This window comes from Artemia sp. Qi Xiang Cuo, chromosome 14 (assembly GCF_049724085.1).
Source record: "Artemia sp. Qi Xiang Cuo chromosome 14, ASM4972408v1, whole genome shotgun sequence".
Classification (NCBI taxonomy): Eukaryota; Metazoa; Arthropoda; class Branchiopoda; order Anostraca; family Artemiidae; genus Artemia; species Artemia sp. Qi Xiang Cuo.
In genome coordinates, this window is record NC_142807.1 from 42,258,374 (window position 1) to 42,278,559 (window position 20,186).

At 34.3% G+C, this 20,186-nt stretch overlaps 1 protein-coding gene across 3 annotated transcripts in view; it reads left to right on the forward strand.

Annotated features, from left to right (window-relative positions):
- The window catches only part of LOC148944486 (tetratricopeptide repeat protein 5-like), a 40,470-nt gene extending 20,509 nt beyond the window's left edge, over positions 1-19,961 (forward strand). The window contains exons 5-8 of one of the 3 annotated variants that reach the window (XR_016142838.1): positions 4,758-4,997; positions 8,283-8,416; positions 17,772-17,896; positions 19,744-19,882. Coding sequence is in view for 2 of the 3 variants with exons in the window: in XM_089100198.1 (XP_088956324.1) it covers positions 4,758-4,997; positions 8,283-8,416; positions 17,752-17,896; positions 19,744-19,878 (654 nt within the window). In the remaining variant the exon portion in view is untranslated. Of the gene's footprint in view, positions 1-4,757; positions 4,998-8,282; positions 8,417-17,751; positions 17,897-19,743 lie in introns of all 3 variants that reach the window. The other 2 variants (XM_089100198.1, XM_089100199.1) reach the window with 2 other exon arrangements.
- Positions 19,962-20,186: the final 225 nt, after the last annotated feature.

Consider the following 20,186-nt stretch of genomic DNA (forward strand, 5'->3'; position numbering starts at 1 on the left):
CAAACAGAAATTAAATAACCGAGTTAAACTCAAAACGAGCAAAAATTAACATGAGTAGTGCTGACAACCCCCATTCCTTCTCAAGACCAGAACATAATTTGCACTGTCCTTAAAAAAAATAAAAAAGGACCGTGGATTGTCAGTTTAATATAAATATACTGACGTTTATTCCTTAAAGTTTCAGGAACCTTTTATTTATTAATGTATAAAAAATGTGAAAATACTTGAAATGTTTTTTTTTTTTTTGTAAAGTGTAAATTATTTTCAGGTCTTGAGGGGGTTGTCAGTACTACTCCTGTTAATTTTTGCTCGGTTTGAGTTTGACTCGGTTATTTATTGCAATTTCTGTTCGTTTTGGGTTTCTTTTATTTGTTGATGGTGATTTGTAGTAGCTTTACGCTTGGAAGATTATTTAACTTCATTTCTGCTCATTTTTTGTTTAATGGAGCTTTTTACTTTTCTTTGAAAAACTTGTTTTGTGAAAAAAGTTTTTTTTAATCAATCCATCACTAAAAGACCTACTACTGGGGGATAACACGCCGTTTGTTGATCAATGAACGGTATTCGAGTTCAGCACTGCCATGTCGATTAGTTCCCTTTAGTCTCGCTTATACTCACCATTATCATTAGTTAGATAATTTTATTTTCAGTTCACATGGTATGAGGTAAATTTAATGTATAAAACCTTAAAAATAGTCAACACTAACTTTCGAATCATTATTTGTTGTAAAGATGTAAATTAAGCACTTCCGGTAAATTATTTCTTCTAGATTTTATAAAAGTTGTGCTGCTATCGGTGATGCCGTAGAAACAGGGGAATCGTCCAAACTAATCCACTAGTGTTACCTATCTTGTCGGTGGTTATAGAATTAAGAACAGAAGAATGCCAATTGGAGTTTTTTTTTTTTTTGTCACAAAAATATCGTGGCTATCTGCACTAAGATCATTTTATATACTTTAAGTGTACCGATTGCTGAGGTGTAAGAAAAGACTAAAACTAGTCATGGGTGCCCATAGGCTGAATTTTAGGGGGGGGGCTTACCTGGTCTAATCGGCACTTCCAGTACTGTATAATTGAAATCTCAAGACAAAATATCATAAGCAGCGCGATAGCGCTGCCTAATTTAAGAGCGACGTGGACCCAATACATTGTTTTGTTTTTTAGACCAGGGCACTTCTTATAGAAATAAATGTTATAGGAACTTCAAAAAGAGCTCATGGAGGGCAACCAGTTATATTGCTTTTTTAAGTTATAGTGTTTTTTAAGATTCAAAGTGATCAGAAGACAAATACTCCCCCCCCCCCCACACACACACGTTGCATTTTCCCGAAACGCATCTGATAGAAATCCCAAGATGGCCATTTGTTGTCGTAGACACTTTAAACAGGGCTCAGTCGGTTGGTAATTGAGGGGGCTAGCACCCTCTTTAATAGACAAAAGTGATTGAAGAGCAACTATCCCCCCCCACACGCCCATCATTTCTCCACACACTTCCATTCAAAATTTTGAATAGTTGTTTTGTTTGACGTAGTTTATAAGTCCAGAAATTATGTCGTTGAGGATGAGAATCCCCTCACAGTCCTCAGGGCAAGGTTTTACGATATGCCCCGAGGGCATTTAAGGTTTTTATGGAAACGGTGGTCGTATAAACTTCGGAGGGGGCTCATTGGATTGGAAATCGGAAGTTGAAGAGCCGTTTTAAGAGTCAAATTTATCAGAGGGCAGCTATATTCCAACCCCACGTCATATTTTCCCCAAATACATCCGATAGAAATTTTAAGAAAGCCATTTATTAAAAAATAATCCAAAGATATCATAACATGGTCTTTGGGGCTGACACGACCCCCTAGAGTATGGGAGTAAGGGTTTTAAGTTATGCCCCGGGGGGATGTAAGGTTTTTATGAAGAGGTGGTCTTGTGAACTTTAGAGGAGGCTCATTTGATTTGAACTGCATAGTTCTAGTTCCATTTTAAGAGTCAAGTTTGATGGAGAGAAAATAGCCCCCCCCCCCTGATATACTATTTTCCCCGAACACATTCGATCGAAATTGTGAGATAGCCATTTTGTAGCCAATAGTCCAAAGACAACGTCTTCAGTAAACAAATATAAGAAATATTTTGGCGGACATTGAACTAAATCAAACCAACCTAAGAGCATGTGGACTTTTAAAAGGTTACAAAGCAATATCTCAAGAACAACTTATATTATTAAGTTAGATCTTTAAGAGTAAGTTGTGGGGGATTTTGAACTAGCCAGAAGGCACTAAGTGTATACTTTAGTGCTACAACTACATTTACTGTAACCAATGACGCTAAGAGTATTAAGGTGAAACTTCTAGGAAGTATATAGGGGGCGTTCCAATATTATAGGCAGTACCACTCTATAATAGCTATAAATATCATTGAAACATTTAAAGAAGCTAATTCGATTCAAAATTAAAAGTTCTAGGGTCCTCTAAGACTAAAAAGAGATTGGAGGGCAATCAGCCCCTCTCTGAAGCCGATTTATTTCCGAAAGACATCTAGTCAAGATTTCTAGACAACTATTTTGTTCAGCATAGTTGAACGGTCCAGCAACTATTTCTAGGAATATTGGGCATGTCAAACCCTCACAATTATGTCAAACTAGAATCTTATAGAAAAAAAAACAAAAAGATATAAGAATAAAATTTCATGAAAATGACTTACTAAATAAAAACGAACCGAAATTCATCTAAAAAAAACTTTTTCCACAAAACAAATTTTTTAAAGAAAACTAAAGAGCTCCATTAAGCCTATTAATAATTTAATAGGCTATTAAGCCTATTAAGCCATTAAGCCTATTAAAATAAAGAGCTCCATTAAGCCAAAAATAGGCAGAAATGAAGTCAAATAATCCTCCAAGCGTAAAACTACCACAAATCACTATCAATAAACAAATGAAACTCAAAATGAACAGAAATTAGAATAAATAGCCGAGTCAAACTCGAAACGAGCAAAAACTCGAAAAGCCCTACTAAAAAATTAGTAGGGCTGATAACCCCCATGCCTTCTCAAGACCAGAACATAATTTGCGCATTACTGAAAACAAAATATGTTTAAATGATTTCACTTTTTTTTACTTAAAAAAAAAATTTTAATCGCTTTTGTTTACCCTTTTTTCTTTTAAGGAATAAATATCAGTATAGGTGTATTAAACTGACAATCTACCGTCTTTTTTTCAGTAAAGCCTAAGTTAATGTTTGGTCTTGAGAAGGCATGGGGGTTTTCAGTCCTAGTAATGTTAATTTTTGCTCGTTTTGAGTTTGACTATGTTATTTATTATAATTTCTGTTAGCTTTGAGTTTCATTTAGTTGTTGATACTGATTTGTGGTAGTTTTGCGCTTGGAAGATTATTTGATTTTTTTTTGTCCATTTTTGACTTGATAGTTAACTCTTTACTTTTCTCTGAATATTTTTTCAATTGACAAAGTTTTTTAAATTAATACAAACATATGCCACTGATATTCAGCCAGAGGGGAGCCTGGCCCTCCCCCCCCTTGCCCCCCTTATGGGTGCCCATGAAATTAGTCCCAAAGCCACATAACGAAAGAATCGAATTTTGGCTCTATATATGAAGTCAACTGTCATTTTTGTTAAGAAAAAAATGAGGGTCTTTTGCCTGACAGGTTCAACTTTACTTTTGACTAGTACTAACCTTTTAGTAATTTTATTTAGTAAGTTTTTTTTTTAATCCATACACTCCTGGGTAATTTCACGCATTCATGCGGAATGCAGCTTTTCAAACTAAAATTTGCACCCCTTAACAATCATATATATTACAAAATTTATTTTTACCGCTAGATTAAACCACTTTCCGGCTAAAGCCGAATGTCGTTGGTGTAAACTTCAAAGGTGAGATGCAATGGGTGTATTTCAACTATCGTATCTTCAACCATTATTGAGATATCAAAGATAGTATTTTACAGATGTATGTCCAAAACGGTGCGTCTACTAGAAAATTAAAGCATATATTTTTGTCTTAAAACGCCGAAATAGGCTAGATCAAACAAACTGGGTGGGACTGCAGTAATCCCCGAATATTATAAGGTCTTCCGTCAGTCGTACACGCAAAAGAGTATTAGGGGTTGGGAGTGAGGGAAGGTGTAGGTATTCATTAACAAACTTCTCCCCTTCAAAAAATCACACGAAAGGCTTAGGAAAATCGTCAGAATTTGGACACGTTAGGGGTGGGTGTTCCGATTAAAATTTAGAATTTCAACTAGTTCTGGTTGTTGTTTAAATTGTTGTATCAGCTGAGTATAATGAGTGATGGAAACTAGATTTGTTATGATTATTTTTCTTTTATATTTTATATCATTATTTCTCTTTTATATTTTATTTATCTGTTATTTTTTTAATTCAGTTATTTATTTATTTGTCTATATTTTTTTTATTATTTTATATATATATATATATATATATATATATATATATATATATATATATATATATATATATATATATATATATATATATATATATATATATATATATATATATATATATATATATATAGGTTATAATTTATCTATTTTTGGTTTATTTATAATAGTTTTAATTAAATAGTTGAGGTTTATGTAAATAGTTGAGTTAATATGTAAGTAGTTACGAGGAATTTCGCGCGATCGCCAACCTTCATAGGTTTTCTCCAGCGTGAAAGTGTTGTTTAATTATTTATTTGTTTATGAATGTGGATTAATAAACTTATGAACTAACTAAAAAAAAACTTTCAAGGAGAAGGACCCAGTTTGCTCAAAGGACTCTGATTTTGCTTTAAATTATGGGAACATCTTGAAAGCCGCTGAACAATATCAGGAAGCCATAGATTGGTATGATGTCTGTGAAACACTTGATTCCGAATCGGAATTCGCCATTGGGCACGCTGATGCTCTCTTTCGATCTCTAAAAGCCGTTGAAGAAAATGTTCTGCAAATGGGGAAACTAAAACAGAAGAAAATACATTCTCTTCTTCAAGTATGTCAGGATTCTTGCTTTTGTAATTTATTGATCTTGATTCTAAATTTTATTTGGGATTTACAACAAGATTTTTTAATGACTATTATAAGTAAAAAATATCAAGGCTAATTTCTGCTCCTCTAAGATTTTGTTACTACCTTATTTTCCATTCATGAATGCTTTCTTGGAAAGTGCTTTTTAATTAAATTTTTGTTTCTTTTAAATTGACATGTTGTCGCCGTTACTCCTAATATTCGTATCTGAAAATTCAGAACTTATAAAATGATTGCCAAAAACCGTTTCCTGAACGGTATTCAATAAACTGATCAAATGGGGAAATATCGGTTCAGTTAAACTTACGCTCTTCTTGATTTACATTTTTTTTTTTTTTTTTTTTTTTTTTTTTTTTTTTTTTTTTGCTGATCTTGTCTTCGAGAACAGTGCACCAAACAGTTTTTAGGAATGGTCCTATAGGCTTAATGGTGACAAAATATGTAGAATATCAAGGTATTGGCTCTCGTGTTGCTACAAGTTACAGAAAACGTAGGGTAAAGAATTGAAAAAAATCCATAAAAACGAAAATAAAATAGAGGTAAAATCACCAATAATCTTGGACCCATTGAATAATAAATGAAAAGTAAAAAGGAACGTGAAACTGAGTTCAATAAGGTATTAAAGAAAAAGAAGTATGTAGGAAATTCATAACACTTTCGATAAAAACATTGTTGAAAGTCATGTGATTCTATTTTTATGCAGGATTTTTGCTGAAATGGTTCATAAACCTTCGATTTTTAAAGCAATTTTTAGGAAAACAATCCGTAAAGAAATAAGCATTAACTATAGGAGGAAAAGTCTGTAAAAATTGCCGTTAGTATGGAAGTTCAACCAGTAAGCCTTCTGCAACTGATTGAGGCTTTTAACCATACTGTAGACTGACTGTAGACATACTGTAGCACTTCAGGAAACTTTTTTTTATAGCTTTTGATTGTAGACTCTACCAATCAAGATAAATAAGTAAATAAACACAAGGATTTTCACGGCAAAGAAATATATATATAGAAACTTCTCACAGATTTCCAGTCTTGTATATTCAGAAAACAGAACTAAGCTCAGGACTCATGTAATAGCAAATCCCAAACTTCAGATGGGGTCTCTATGCCTTATATTAAAAAAAATACCTTAAATTTATCTTATATCTACACATTTTCCACAAGAAAGAGTTATAAGTTTTGAAGGTGAGATAAACAGCCCCCCTAAAATTAAACGACGTAAATTTTCTCTACCTGAAAATTGTGTTTGTTTATTATAGCATCATAATTATGACAGTGCTTGGAGATCGCAATCCCGTGCAAAAACAGATAGTGAAAATACTACCAAAATAGCACGTGCTTTCTTTTGTAGTTATTTTGTAACTACATTCTGGAACGCGAAAATAATAATAAAAACATCAATTCTACAAAAAAAAAACCTCAGAACTCAGCTAGTTGTCGTTTGATGAAAGCTCAAACAGGTTAGTGAAGCTATTTTTATAACTTTCAGCTAAGGTCGGTAAAGCTGATAAACGCTGGTTACCAAGTAAACTGAGAATTTGTCAAATAATGTTTTTGGGTTTCGGGTAGTTTCTTATTATTTTCGGCTTTATTAGTGGCCCGTAAAATTTCATGAAGGATCAATTGGGAAACCAGAATCCGTCTAATTCTAAAAATAATGCTGAAAGCTGAACTAATTTTTACCCCATTTGCGCAAAGGTCAATTATAAAGATCAGTGATTTACTGTGTCAGGTTCCTGTCAAAGGATTGGGACATCGATATTCTTTGCCTAGTTTGTCAGACGTTTTTAAATAGAATACTCTTGTACATAGTATTAAAAAAAACTATAGGATTTTATTTCTTTTAGTAATTTATAAAGAAAACTAGTAATTTTATTATGTGCTTCTCTTCTAAATTTCTTTTAGTAGTTTTGCAATCGTTGGCCGTTGTCAACTGCACATATGCTGGAAACTCAGACTGCATCCGGCTCCAGGTTGATTTGATTCTCTTTATTTTTTGGTTGGGTAGTGAAAGAGTTATTTGTATAGAAATTTGTTTGAGGTTGACCCTTTTTTTATAATTTTCCTAGAACCTTTCCCCGACCTCACTCTCTCTCTCTCTCTCTCTCTCTCTCTCTCTCTCTCTCTTAAAGCTTGAAGCCCCAAACAACTGTTTTGACTTCAAACATTTAGTTTTATGTTCATCAGCAAAAAAAAAGAGCGTAAGAATGACATATCGAATCACATTTGCTGGTATTTACTCAATCCACATTTTTTGCCTCAACCTCAAATTCAACCTAAAAACACTCAAATTTTTTAAAGAACTAGAGCGGTAAACTTTTTGGATTCGGAATCAGCACATATTTTTTGGTCGGGTAGTGAAAGAATCATTTGTATAGCAATTTGTTTGAGGTTGACCCCTTTTTTCACAATTTTCTTAGACTGTTTCCTCGCCTTGTTCCTAATATCACTGCTTTTATGTCTTCTAGGGATAAAGGTAATGTTATTTATGGGGATGAATATCTATTGTATTCGGTAACTACCCATATATTTCGTAAGTATATAGAATGATAGTTGCCAGAACTAGTGGAATATAGTCAAGTGATTAATAGTACTGTTACAAAAATTCTTTGCCGGAAAAACAATACCAGCTATAAACTTCATGTTGCTTGAGATTAAGGTCTTATGGCCAAATTCCGACTAAACTACTTTCACATATTGTGCTTTAAGGTATTCCCACTACGATTACTAACAATTTTTTCAAAATAAAATCCTTTCCATAAATGCTTTAGTACTTGTAAAAAAAGTAAATAAATAGTGTTGCCAAGAGATCTAGTTCCAAGGGATTAACATTTCATATGTTATTTGCGTAAAAATTCCGTACAAAGTTTCATTAACCTTAATTGAAATCTGACCTAAATATATACCATTGTTATTTAAGTTCCTAAAGACTAAGCAAAACCAGAATGCTTTGTTTTGTTTCAGTTTATATTAATCTTTTTATAGTCGTTTTATGTTCTCATATGCTATTTTCATTTATTTTGTTTAAAATTGGGGCTTGAAACGACATTCAAGACATAAAGGGGGGAGGGTCTAAGAGCCCTCCCCCCTCAAGAAACATCCATGGATAATCTTGGCTATTCCGAGAAAAACATTCAATAGTTTGTAAAAACCTGGATATATTTTATTATTTTGGAATTGCACAATAAAGATTCGAAGCTTCCTATTTTGTATTTATTTATTTTTGGTAATATTTCTTCATCTACCTTTATAGGGCCTTAAAAATCAAGACAGCAAACAAAATTTCAAAATAGTGCCTGTCAATACTCTTGAAGAAGGAATTAATCGTGGTAAAGCAGTACAAGGCTGTGTAGTTGCAAATAGTCATATTTCCGAAGGAGTTCCGAGGTGAATTTCATTTTTCTAGCCTTTAAAACTATAGTATGCAAGGTTTTTTTTTACGGTCGTTGTGTGTACATCTCGTATGTTGAAACATTTTAGGAGACTGTTTTTTTAGTCTCCTTCTAATATTTTAGGGAAATTAATTTTGGCTTATTTGTATTTTCTTAGCATGTAATACACTAAGAATGCTGAAAATTTTAACAAACAGGTCAATATAAACATTTTATGTGTCAGTATAATCAACACAAACTGGAAAAAGATCGTTGTAAATATGGGGCTGGAAGCAAAGGGCCATTTTGGTCAGAGCCTGAGCTCAGCTTACGTTCACCTTGTTATATTAACCAAAAAATGCGCAATATTCTGAAATGGAACATATGTTTCCGTCAAGGGTGGATCCAGGTTTTTTTTTCGGGGGGGGGGTTACTAATTTTTGACTCAGTTTTCGACTAATATTACTGATTTTTACCTAGGTTTTACTAATTTTCGGCTTATTTTCGACTCGGTCAAAATTTCGGGGGGGGGGGGGTTCGAACCGGGTAACCCCCCCCTGGATACGGCCTTGGTTTCCGTTCTTTAGCATAAATATTTTTGCTTGAAGTAAAAGATTACATTCATGTGCTTACCTGCACAAGGGCGGAAAGGGTGCAGGGCAACTTCCAACAGAAATACTTGTCCCATTTCCTTTCTCCTCCGATTTCCGGAATCCTTTTAGTGTTTCAGCCCCCTCTCCCTTCTCCAAAAAAAAATAATGGGTTTACGCTTTTCAGGGGTAATTTTACTACGCAAAAGGTGAATTTTAGCGTAAAGAGCGGTAGGTTAAGGGGTATCCCTTCTTGTATAGGATAACCCTGTATATGATATTAAAACGAAAAGAAAGAAATATTTGATCACTGAGTTTTTCAAATTATATTGCAAAATGGCGTTAAAACATAAAACGAACATAAATAATCCTGAATGTGGTGTCGTTCCCATCTTATCATGTGCCTCGTAATGTAGATATTGATCGTACTCTCAATAAACATTAGGTGAATAGCGTAATGACGGGAGTTTTAGGGGGGGTATATCGTGTAGTTTATGCTCGTATTAAACTCTAACCGTAAAACCCTGCCCCCAAAAAAAGTTCTGGCTTTCACCGTCCCTATGGGTCCTATGGGTTAAACCTGTGTGCACCTATGGTGACTAGAATTCAAGCTACGCCCAATAAGTATTACCGTATTGTTTGTCTATTTGAATAATATGGCACGGCTTGGATTTGAATTGAATTTATTTACGACCCGCTGTAAACACAACAAACGGAGTATAAGAGAACAAAAAAAGAAAAGAGAAAGACGGAAAATGAGAAATAAAACAAAACCAAAATTTATAAAATAAGCATACAAGCACAATAATTAACCAAATAATTGGACGTCCGGCGCTGGAAATGACGGACGAGGAGGGCCAAGATATTTCATTTCAGGTTTAGGAGCAACCGACACTCCGTCAAGATCAACTTTATATCTTTCAGGAACTGGGCCCCGGTTGAATAGTGTGACTTCTGATTTTTCAGCGTGATTTTTCTGATTTTTCTGATTTCTCTGATTTTTCTGATTCTTCTGATTTTTCTGATTTTAAACTTAATTCTCGCCTTAGAATGGAATAGTTTTTCTCAAACGTCAGCACCGTACGGCCATGGTTGAAGACATCATCTGCATAAACATTAAGAGATACATCTATCCCTTCTAAAATACAAGAGGAAACCACTTGGGACTGTCCGTCCAGAATACAGTTATATCGTTATATTTAGTTATATCGGTACTGTCTAAAGGTCTGCTGTTTTCTAGTATGTTGCAAGAATATTAAAATTGCTGTTTTTCAAAATTGATATGTTGATTAATATCTTGGCTGTGTAGGCTGTAATATTGTAGTGTAGATCCTAGTATAGAAGACTTGAATGTGTGAATTCATCCTACTGTGTTGAATCATATTTTGGGTTGCACTTAAATAACGACAAGTATTAAACGATATTTATTTATTTATTTTAAGTGATAATAATGATATATGTTTATTTATTTCTATCAATTGAGATTTAGGGAAGCACCCACTTAATGCTTTGTGCACAAGTATAATTAAAATCGATATGACAAATTATATTACACAACCATTAGCCAATACTGATGAACCTGTTATATAAAGACCTATTAGGTCAGCTACAAAAAAAAAAACAATATTAGCATTAAAAACATGTTCTTAATCTGTACCTGAACGAATTTCCTAGTGTCGTCTCTGGGACTGTTATATTTTTTTCAATTTTTGTTTTGGGGATCGTATTCTATTGTAAGTCTTATTTTATTTATACTTGTGGTTTGCTGAGAACGGTTCTTGAATATAGAGCTGAAATATTCTTAAGGTTTAAACATTTTCACTGTCTTTGGTAAATTTCCTGTTGTTTTACTCTTGTTTTTACAATGACGAAAAGCATGTTCTTTTGATAAAACTTTTTCTAATTTTTGTTTATTAACTTATTTCAATAAGAGGCTAATTCATCAAGAAAATATAACATTTTCCATGCTGATAAACTATTAATGCTAAGTTCTTGAAATCTTTTGGTAACCCATCAGGCTATGTCACTGATAACCTATCAGTAGTATTATTAGTTTTGTTGCTGAATAATCTTATTTTATAAAAGTCTGGTTTCTGGTTCTCTTTTACCTTCATGGGGCATTGGATAGACCAAGCATCCTCAAATCTTTTCAAATATCATACTTTTCAAACATCCAAACGTTGATCTCATAATCAAGTAATAGAAATCAGATGACGGGACTTTTTGCCCGTTCCCAAGATGACCCCTCCCCCCTCCTCCCTCGCTCCCCCTTCCCTGGATCCGACCTTGCTTGTATATGAATATTCTTTTAATTAAGAATCAGGAATGTGGAAATTGAACTTAATTTCCTGAAAAAGTTTTCTACTTGGTGTTTATTTATTTTCTGCAATAAGAGGTTAGTTCATCAAAAGAATTATAATTTCTTGTGCTGATAACCTATTAGAAACTTGTAATAATCTATTAGGTTATGCCACTAATACCTATCAATTGTATTTATAATGCTACTACTTGATCCTCTATAAAATAGCAAGCTAGTGTTTACAGAAGGCACAGAAAAATCGAATGATACGAACGCATATGACCGGTTGGTCGAACGCGTCAAATCCCAAACAACAACAACAACAATTGTGATGAGTGACCGAGTCGGACTCGGAACTGGCGGAGGTTAGCGTGGGTTGTGCTCGGAGCCCCTCTTGGTAGATTATTCGATTTTGTTTTTGCTCATTTTTTGTTTGGTGGAGTTCTATACTTTTCTTTGAAAAACTTATTTCGTGGAAGGGGTTTGTTAATTAATTTCTGTTCGTTTTATATTGACATAGTCTTTTATATTTTTTTGACATAGTTTTTTTTTAATTAATCTAGTAAATACCCGTTTGTCTGGTTTCCTTGTACACTCTATAGCGGTGGATAATTTATAATACATAAGTACATATAATAGTTTATGAACAAATTTGGGTAAAATTCTACGGTACTTGTGCATTTTATACGGTAATTCTACGGTAATAATGAAAATTTATAACAAAATAAAAATTTTTTTCTTTAACCTAGATTGCAGATAGACTATATTTTCTTTGCTGTGAACATAGGTTGACCTGAGTACAGCTCTTATAAAATGCCACTGCTTTCTTTTTTCATGGATCAGGGATAATAGAAGTTGACTGTCCTTAGGTTTTTTTTGTTTGAATAGAATAGATAGGGAAGCTTTGAATAGGCTGGAGTAGAGGAGGAGAATGCGTAGCCTCTGGTTCCTACACAAGGCTTCTTGGAGATTATTCAAAATTAGTCAGTAGTGACTATTCATCGGCGAGTTTTTGAGGAAGAGGGTCATAAAGTTATTTTCATGAGCTCATGTAGCCTGAAAAGATTTGTACTAGTATAAACAAGAAAGGGGAAGTCATGACTGTCCAATTCTTTGGAATTCATGGAACTCCTTCTATGTGCCAAAGTAATAATCTCGCTGAAACTTCTAAAGCATAGTTGTGTGCATATCCAGAATTTTTTCTTCGCCATCAATATACGTCGACTGTAACTGCTACTGCTATTATTACTGCTATTGAATTTGATCTGAACAGTTTAAGGGCCTCCAGGTTTTCAAAAAGGCGTATCTACTATGTCTCAGTAATGGCTAAGGTTGTTAGGTTGAAAATTGCAGGAAATGTTGCAGGAAGATCTTGAAGTATTAAAGATCCTCCCATATATATATGTATATATATATATATGATATATATATATATATATATATATATATATATATATATATATATATATATATATATATATATATATATATATATATATATATATATATATATATATATATATATATATATATATATATATATATATATATATATATATATATATATATATATATATATATATATAATTAACATAAAGCAAAGATCCTTATAATGAGGGTGGCTAATACAAAGGAGGAGAACAAGGAGAGGGTGTATCTTGATTTGTTTTGTTTAAAACACACCAATTATTTCCACACTACCCCCTCGCCCTTCCCTCACCACACTCATTAGTTTTGCAAGCTAATGTTGAAGTGAATCAATAGATTAGGTCAAACATCAATTTTACATTAGTTTTTTACATTAGTTTTACAACCTAATGTTGAATAAAATAAATAAATAAGGCTAGACATTAGTTTTATATTAGTTTTACATTAGTGTTTTACATTAGTTTTACAAGCTAATGTGGAAGTAAATCAATAAAACGGGTTAGACATTAGTTTTCATAATAGTTTTAAAAGTTAATGTTGAGTAAATAAATAAATTTGTATAGAAACTATTTTTTCAATCCACTGATGAGTTATACAAAGTAAGAACACCAAAAAGTACGCTGTCTAACTTTGTTCATGCCTCTTTATGATAGTATGGTATTTTAGAATTTACACAAAATACTATGCAATTTTCCATGTTTAAAGGACACATAATATATTTAATTAATTTCATTTTTATGTTCCAGGCCTCCCCCAGGCCATTCAGCGTGTCCCCAGGTGGCGATAGGGGAACGCTCTACAGATATGTAGGGCACCTCCATAAGAGGCATGGACCAAGGGGGGGATCTTGTCCCTGGGGGTCCATAATAGAAACTGGGGCACCCTCGCCTGGGGTCATAAACACAGGCGGAGGAGGAAGAAGGCCTTTCAAATGTACACTCAAAAGGGGCCACTGGTTTGTCCACAAGTCCCATGAATTGCAAACCTTCTCCCAGTAATGGGTTAAATTGCATGGTGATGCAGAACACTTTCGGGGGAGGATCCTCTATAGGAGGACAACTGTGGCAGGGCGTAAGATCCAGATCTATGGACAACGGCCTCTGCAAAGGGCTGCCTTGACCCTTTTGGGGTACCTGCAAGACTCGGGACCTTGCGGTCAACTCTATTCCTACTTGAGGAGTGGCGCCCCTCGAGGAAATTATAGCCTAGTAAACGACACAGCATTCGTACGGGATTCTGACTAATGGACAATTTTTCTGGGCTTGGTATTTTTTTATGGGCGTTTTTGGGCTGAAAAACCTCTTCCTAGCTAATTTATCTCTTATGGGTTGCCTCCCCGTAGTAGCATAACATTTGTAGGCATGAATATATAACGAGTCGAATTTGTTTACTCAGGCAGGAAGGATGGGGTACATAGACAGGGAGTAGGGCTCATGATGAATAATGAAGCTGCTAGGTCTTTTTTAGGCTAGGAATGTATTACTAATAGAATACTAATAGATCATTTTACGACTAGAAAGTTCAAGGTATCAGTTATAGTAGTATATGCCACCATAGAGCTAACTGACTGAGATACTAGTGACTCATCTGAATTTTACTTTCAGGTACAGGAGTAAATAGACTGGGTCCTAGGTAGAAATATGATCTTATTACTGGGAGATTTTAACGCCCAGGTTGGTAGAAATAGGGATAGATGGTATCCTATCCTAGGTAAATTTGGTGTAGGAAAAGAAAACAGTAATGGATACAGACTTTTGCAATTTTGTAGGTATACCAATCTAGTTATAACCAATACGGTGTTTGGTCCTAAAATGGCTCATAAGTTAAAATGGTATTCACTTGATAGTAAGACAGCAAACCTTATTGATTAATTTAAAGTAAACCAAAGACTAGCAGGATCATTACAGGATGCTAGGGTATATAGGAGTGCTGTTATTGATGTTAAAAGTAAACACCGCCATCTGTTAGGGTCAGGGTTTAATTTAAAGCTGAAATATCGGAAGGGTAACTACCTCCCGGGAAGTTATGGTGTTGGTAGACTCCAGGATGAGAATTTGATAGAAACTTTCCAGGAACAGTTGAATACTAAACTTGAGAGTTTAAAATTTCATAATGTAGAAGATGGTTGGAATAACTTTAGAAAAATAATTTGTGAAGTTGCTGAATGTGTATTAGTGAAGAAAGCTAGAACTGCAGCTAACAATATTAGTGAAAAAGATTTATGTTTAATAGAAAGGAGAAAGGACTTTCACTAGAATTATCTGAGTGATAGATCGCATGAAAACAAAAGAAATGTAAAGAAAGTGGAAAAAAACATTAAAATATGAACTAAGGAGGTGTGAAGTGGAGGCCATGGATAAAATTGGCGAAGATGTGGAAGATTCAGCTAGACGACATAATAGCAAATTACTGTATTAACATGTTAACAAATAGAGAGTGATTAGTCAACCCAGACCTGGCCTAGTTAAAAATAGAAATGGGGCCGTAATCAGTGATAGGGAAAAAACTAAAGATGGCTGGGCTGATCGTCTTGAGGATCTGCTAAACCGAGATAGATTTACAGGAAAAGATATAGAGGAAAATGAAAAAGTTTGTGATACCTTGGATGTGAAGAAAAATTTATTTTTGAGGAGGAATTAGCGACAGTACTAAAAGGATTAAAGAATAATAAGGCTACAGGTGATGATAGGGTGGTAAATGAGTTTCTTAAAAATGGTGGCTCTGAGGTTAGAAATAAGTTACTGAAGATTAAGAATATGATTTATGAAAAAGGGGAAGTACCTAACGGTTTTAGGAAAACCTTAATTAAGCCACTTTATAAGAAAGGGGATAAAAGTGAGTGTGGTAATTATCGAGGTATTAGTCTGGTCTCTGTAGGTAGTGAATTACTTAGTAATATGATACTTTTTAGACTGAGAGATGCCGTAGACAAAGTTTTAAGAGAAGAGCAGTGCGATTTTAGAAAAGGTAGAGGATGTGTCGACCAAATTTTCACTCTTAGGCTAATAATTGAGAAGTGCCTGAGTTTTCAAACATCTTTGGTCCTCAGTTTTATAGATTATGAGTAAGCGTTCGTTTCCGTTAATAGAAGGACTTTAGTAAAGGTTTTATCCTTGTATGGTATACCAGACAAATACATTAAAGTGATTAGTGCTATGTACGAGAATAACACTGCTGCGGTTAAGGTAGGAACTGAGGCAAGCAGCAAGTTTTGCATTAAATCAGGAGTTAACCAGGGTTGTGTTCTATCCCCCTTTGTATGGATTATTTTGATGGACTTTGTTTTAAGGAGCACAGGAAAGGCAATGGGAGACCACGGAATCAAATGGGGAGGAAAAAGTCTCCTGGACTTGGATTATGCTGATGATTTAAGCATCATAGATGAAAGTGTGAGCAAAATGAATGAAGTTTTAGGGGTTTTGCGAGTTCAGGGTGCTAGAATTTGTTTGAAAATTAATGTTAGGAAGACTAAGTCACTAAGGCTAGGAATAAGTGAAGATGAAAAGTCGACGTTGGGTAATGAAAAGATTGATCAGGTGGGCAGCTTCACTTACCTTGGTAGTATTATTAGTAAAGATGGTGGGAGCAGTGAAGATGTTAAATATAGAATAGCCAAGGCTCAGAGTGTTTTTTCACAGTTAAAAAAAGACTGGAAGAATAGGAAGATAAGTTTGCAAACCAAAATCAGAATCTTAGAATCTAAAGGGACGACTGCGGTTACATATGGCTCTTAAGCATGGGCGCTCCGAAAAATGGATGAAAATTTGCTAGATGTTTTCCAGAGAAATTGCTTAAGGAGTGTTCTGGGTACCCGGCTGATTGATCCTATTTCAAATAATAGGCTGTACATAAAATATGGTTCAATACCACTCTCTAAGGTTATAATGAAAGAAAGGTTGAGGTGGCTAGGGCACGTTGTGCGGATGAAGGATGACAGATTGCCGAAGATTGTTCTTTTCGGCCAACCATCTAGGGCTAAACGGAAAGCAGGTCGTCGTCTGGGGTGGGAGGACGTCATAAAGAAAGATCTAAAGGAAATGGGAACTTCGTGGGCTGGTGTAAAAAGGGAGGCATTGAATAGATTGGGGTGGAGGAGGAGCGTGCGTAGCTGTGTTGGCCTCAGGTGGCTTGGTGCTGCGGTGAGCTGTTAGTAGTAGTAGTAGCAGTAGTAGTTCTAGAAGAACCTACTGTAAAAATGCTAACTTTTTCGCTTACAACTTGTTTTTTTTCTAGTCATTCTAATAAAAAGAGCTTAAACTGTCGTTAAAATAGGTAAAATTTGAATCAATTTTCTGTTACCATTTACAGCTATCGATTCATCTTGAAAGTCATTATTTTCTGTAATTTTAGCTGCTTAATTACTCTGTATAGCGATAAAATAGGGACTCTGAAAAATAAGAATATATGCAGCCTTAATAATATCTGAGATAAGATAGTGATTGTTGACAATGACTGAGGGGAACAAGATTAAGAGGCTTCAATTGAGCTAAGGGGTAGTTTAAAGACATTGACTTCGGCTTTTGATTGTATGGCTAAAGAGCCTGAGACCGGCCGCAAACACATTTTGACTCTGAAAGGAATTAATGGAATTTGAACTGGTAATCAATCCAGATATACTAAAACCTATTTTTTGACATTAGTCTTGTCTATTGTCTACGACTATTTTGAGACTTGTCTGTCTTCGTGGATATCAATATTGTGAGCCTCACCCAACCGAAGTGCATACCTGGCACTTCGACTGTGGGTAAATCTCTGCCGAGCATGGGCAGTTTTTAAGTGAGTGCATTTCGTAGATTGTAGCGTAAATTTTGCTTGTCATTATATCGTTCAAAAGTTGTCTGGCTCCTTAGAATCAGAAAGAATAGTTTCTTTCTACAATGGATGGTTACTCCTGAAAATCTGTGTATGTTCACAGTCATTTGTAGATAATCAATTACAGTAATGATGGTTCTGTCAATTTGAATTGTGAAAGTTATGTCTTGAAGCAAAAATCATTAAGTCTTCTCTCGCTTAACTTAAGTATCTGTTTTTAAGATGCTTAACTCTTGCTGTAGATACTTCTCAAGCCTTGAATGTGAGTCTCTACAACACAGCGAAAGAATTTCCTGTTAAGATTGGTGAAAGGATTCTAGTTCCTGATCCAGATTTTAAGATGATTGAGGCTTCTCGAAAAGGCAAAGTAAGTACATATTTGACGCCAAGCTTGCTACTTGACCCTGTAAAAAAAAACTGCGACTGAAATGTCGGTTCAGGAGGATCTTTTTTTGTTTATTTTTTAGTATCTTTTAACCCTCATATTTTGGGCTTTGCTATACAAATATTACAGTACTAGTATTGCTAACAAATAAGAATATACAGAATCATGTAGAACTAAGTTGTGGTAATTTCAAAACACGAAGATAATATTTTAATAGTATTTGTAGTATTATTGTAGTATTTTTACATTTTATCTCAGATCGCGTTTTTGTCATTCATTTCGTGATCGAGAACTCCCGAAATTCTGAAATCCCGAATTTCGTTTTATTTTAAGCATTATGAATAAAGGATTGACATTCTTTAGGTAAAACCTTCCATTGTCTACTGGGATTAAAAAGCAAATGTTGGTACATCTTATACCTGAGAATAGAAATTATTTCTGAAATGTGGCTGTCTAAAATTTTGGTTAACACTAAAAACACTCGGTACTTGGCTGCATGGGCTCCCACAAGCTGAATTTTAGGGGGGTGGGGGCTTACATGTTCTACTCGGCACTTCCAGTTCTGTATAATAGAAATATCAGAATAAAAATTTAAAAATATAAGGCAGCGCCATTCAGCCAAAAGGAGGGGGGCAGACCCCCCCCCATCGGATGGGTGCCCATGCTTGGCTGCCCTGGACCGAGGATCGTTCCCCACAAGGAATACAAAAATGGTAAATAAGGTTGAGTAGAAAATTTCATTTTTGAAAGGAAACGCGCATTAATAAGCTCTTGTGCATTATGAGGCATTATGAAAAATACTTTTTTATCTCATGGAAATGACTTTTGTAAAACTACCTGATATGGTAATGCCGTGTTCCTGAAAAAAACATATGAGCTTTTTTGAAAGGGGGTGTTGAATCATTATATTAAACTGAAAAGGGTGTGGATGCAAAAAAGGTCGGGAAACTTAAAAATCATGTAATAAAAATCTAAGAATACCTGTAAATTTGTCGATATTGATCGTAAAGAACTAGAAGATTTTAAATGAGTGTACACATCTAAAGCGCACACATTTTATTCTCATACGAAAATAAAATACGTTTCTTCAGCAGAGTTCTGTTTATGTCTTTCTTTTTATGGCGATACAACTAGCAAGTGCTGAAATCTCATTTTGAATCATATGGATACGGCATTATTTAATGTAGTTTTTTTTTTTTTCAGTACTCTGTAGGATCTTGAGGACTACCTAAAACTATTAGTCCTAATCCGGACTTAGAGTACCAAGGACATCAAAATATAAGCATCCCCCCCTAATGGATCTATCTTAGGTCAATTCATACCTGAAAATCATGACTTTCTAAGATTTCTGTTTTGGTATTTTCAAAACTATGAAGTTTTTAGAGCAGTAAAACATTTGCGTCAGTGTTGCCGCCCTGAACCGTGAAAACAGATAGACAAAATTATTTATTTATTATTTTTCTCGCACGTTTTTTTTTTTTTTTATTTGGTGCCTGCTATTAGCAAAATCCGCATAACTGCATATGGGATCTTCATCATTAAAAATTTAATTCCTGATTTTTTTAAAGCTTTTTAAAATATTCGTGACTGTTTAAGTTCTACTTAACTAATTCAAACAATCATATTTTATTTTCACTGTCCTTTGTACTTCCAACAAATCCTGTCTTAGGCCTTGTAGTCCTAATCCTTTAAAAAACAGGATATTGAGTGACTTCGTAAAACGATTATTCTAAATCATTCTTTTTTTTGTCGTAGATTTTAATGAAAATGGTTTTTCTGTTAATTATATGAGGTCTATTGTTGCTAATTACTTCTATTCTTCTCTTTAGAGCTTGAAGTACCCTTCGATACGTGTTGAAAATCCCCGTAAAATCCTTTTCAATGGAAAATCAATACCGGAACAATTCATTGTTCCGTGCCAAGTTCGAGCGTGGAGGCCCAACGTCAAAACAGATACGAGATGATATTGTGTAAGTTATTTCGGATTCGACAAATAATGTTTGCAATCTCAGCAATTCTATTTCCATGTGTTTTTTTTTTTAATTATAAATGTTTTGGTTTTATCTCTTTTTTCTTATAATTTTAGATATTTATAAATATATAATCAGGATTGTACTAAGGGAAAAATTTTGTATGTAAGTTAAAGACAATATTAAATGCTGTGACGTTCATTATTGTTCAGTAAATCACCACTCCGGTGTAGCTATAACTCAGTCCGGTTTAAAATATTCGATGACACCTTGCCAACTCTTTATCCGTCAAAAATTTTACA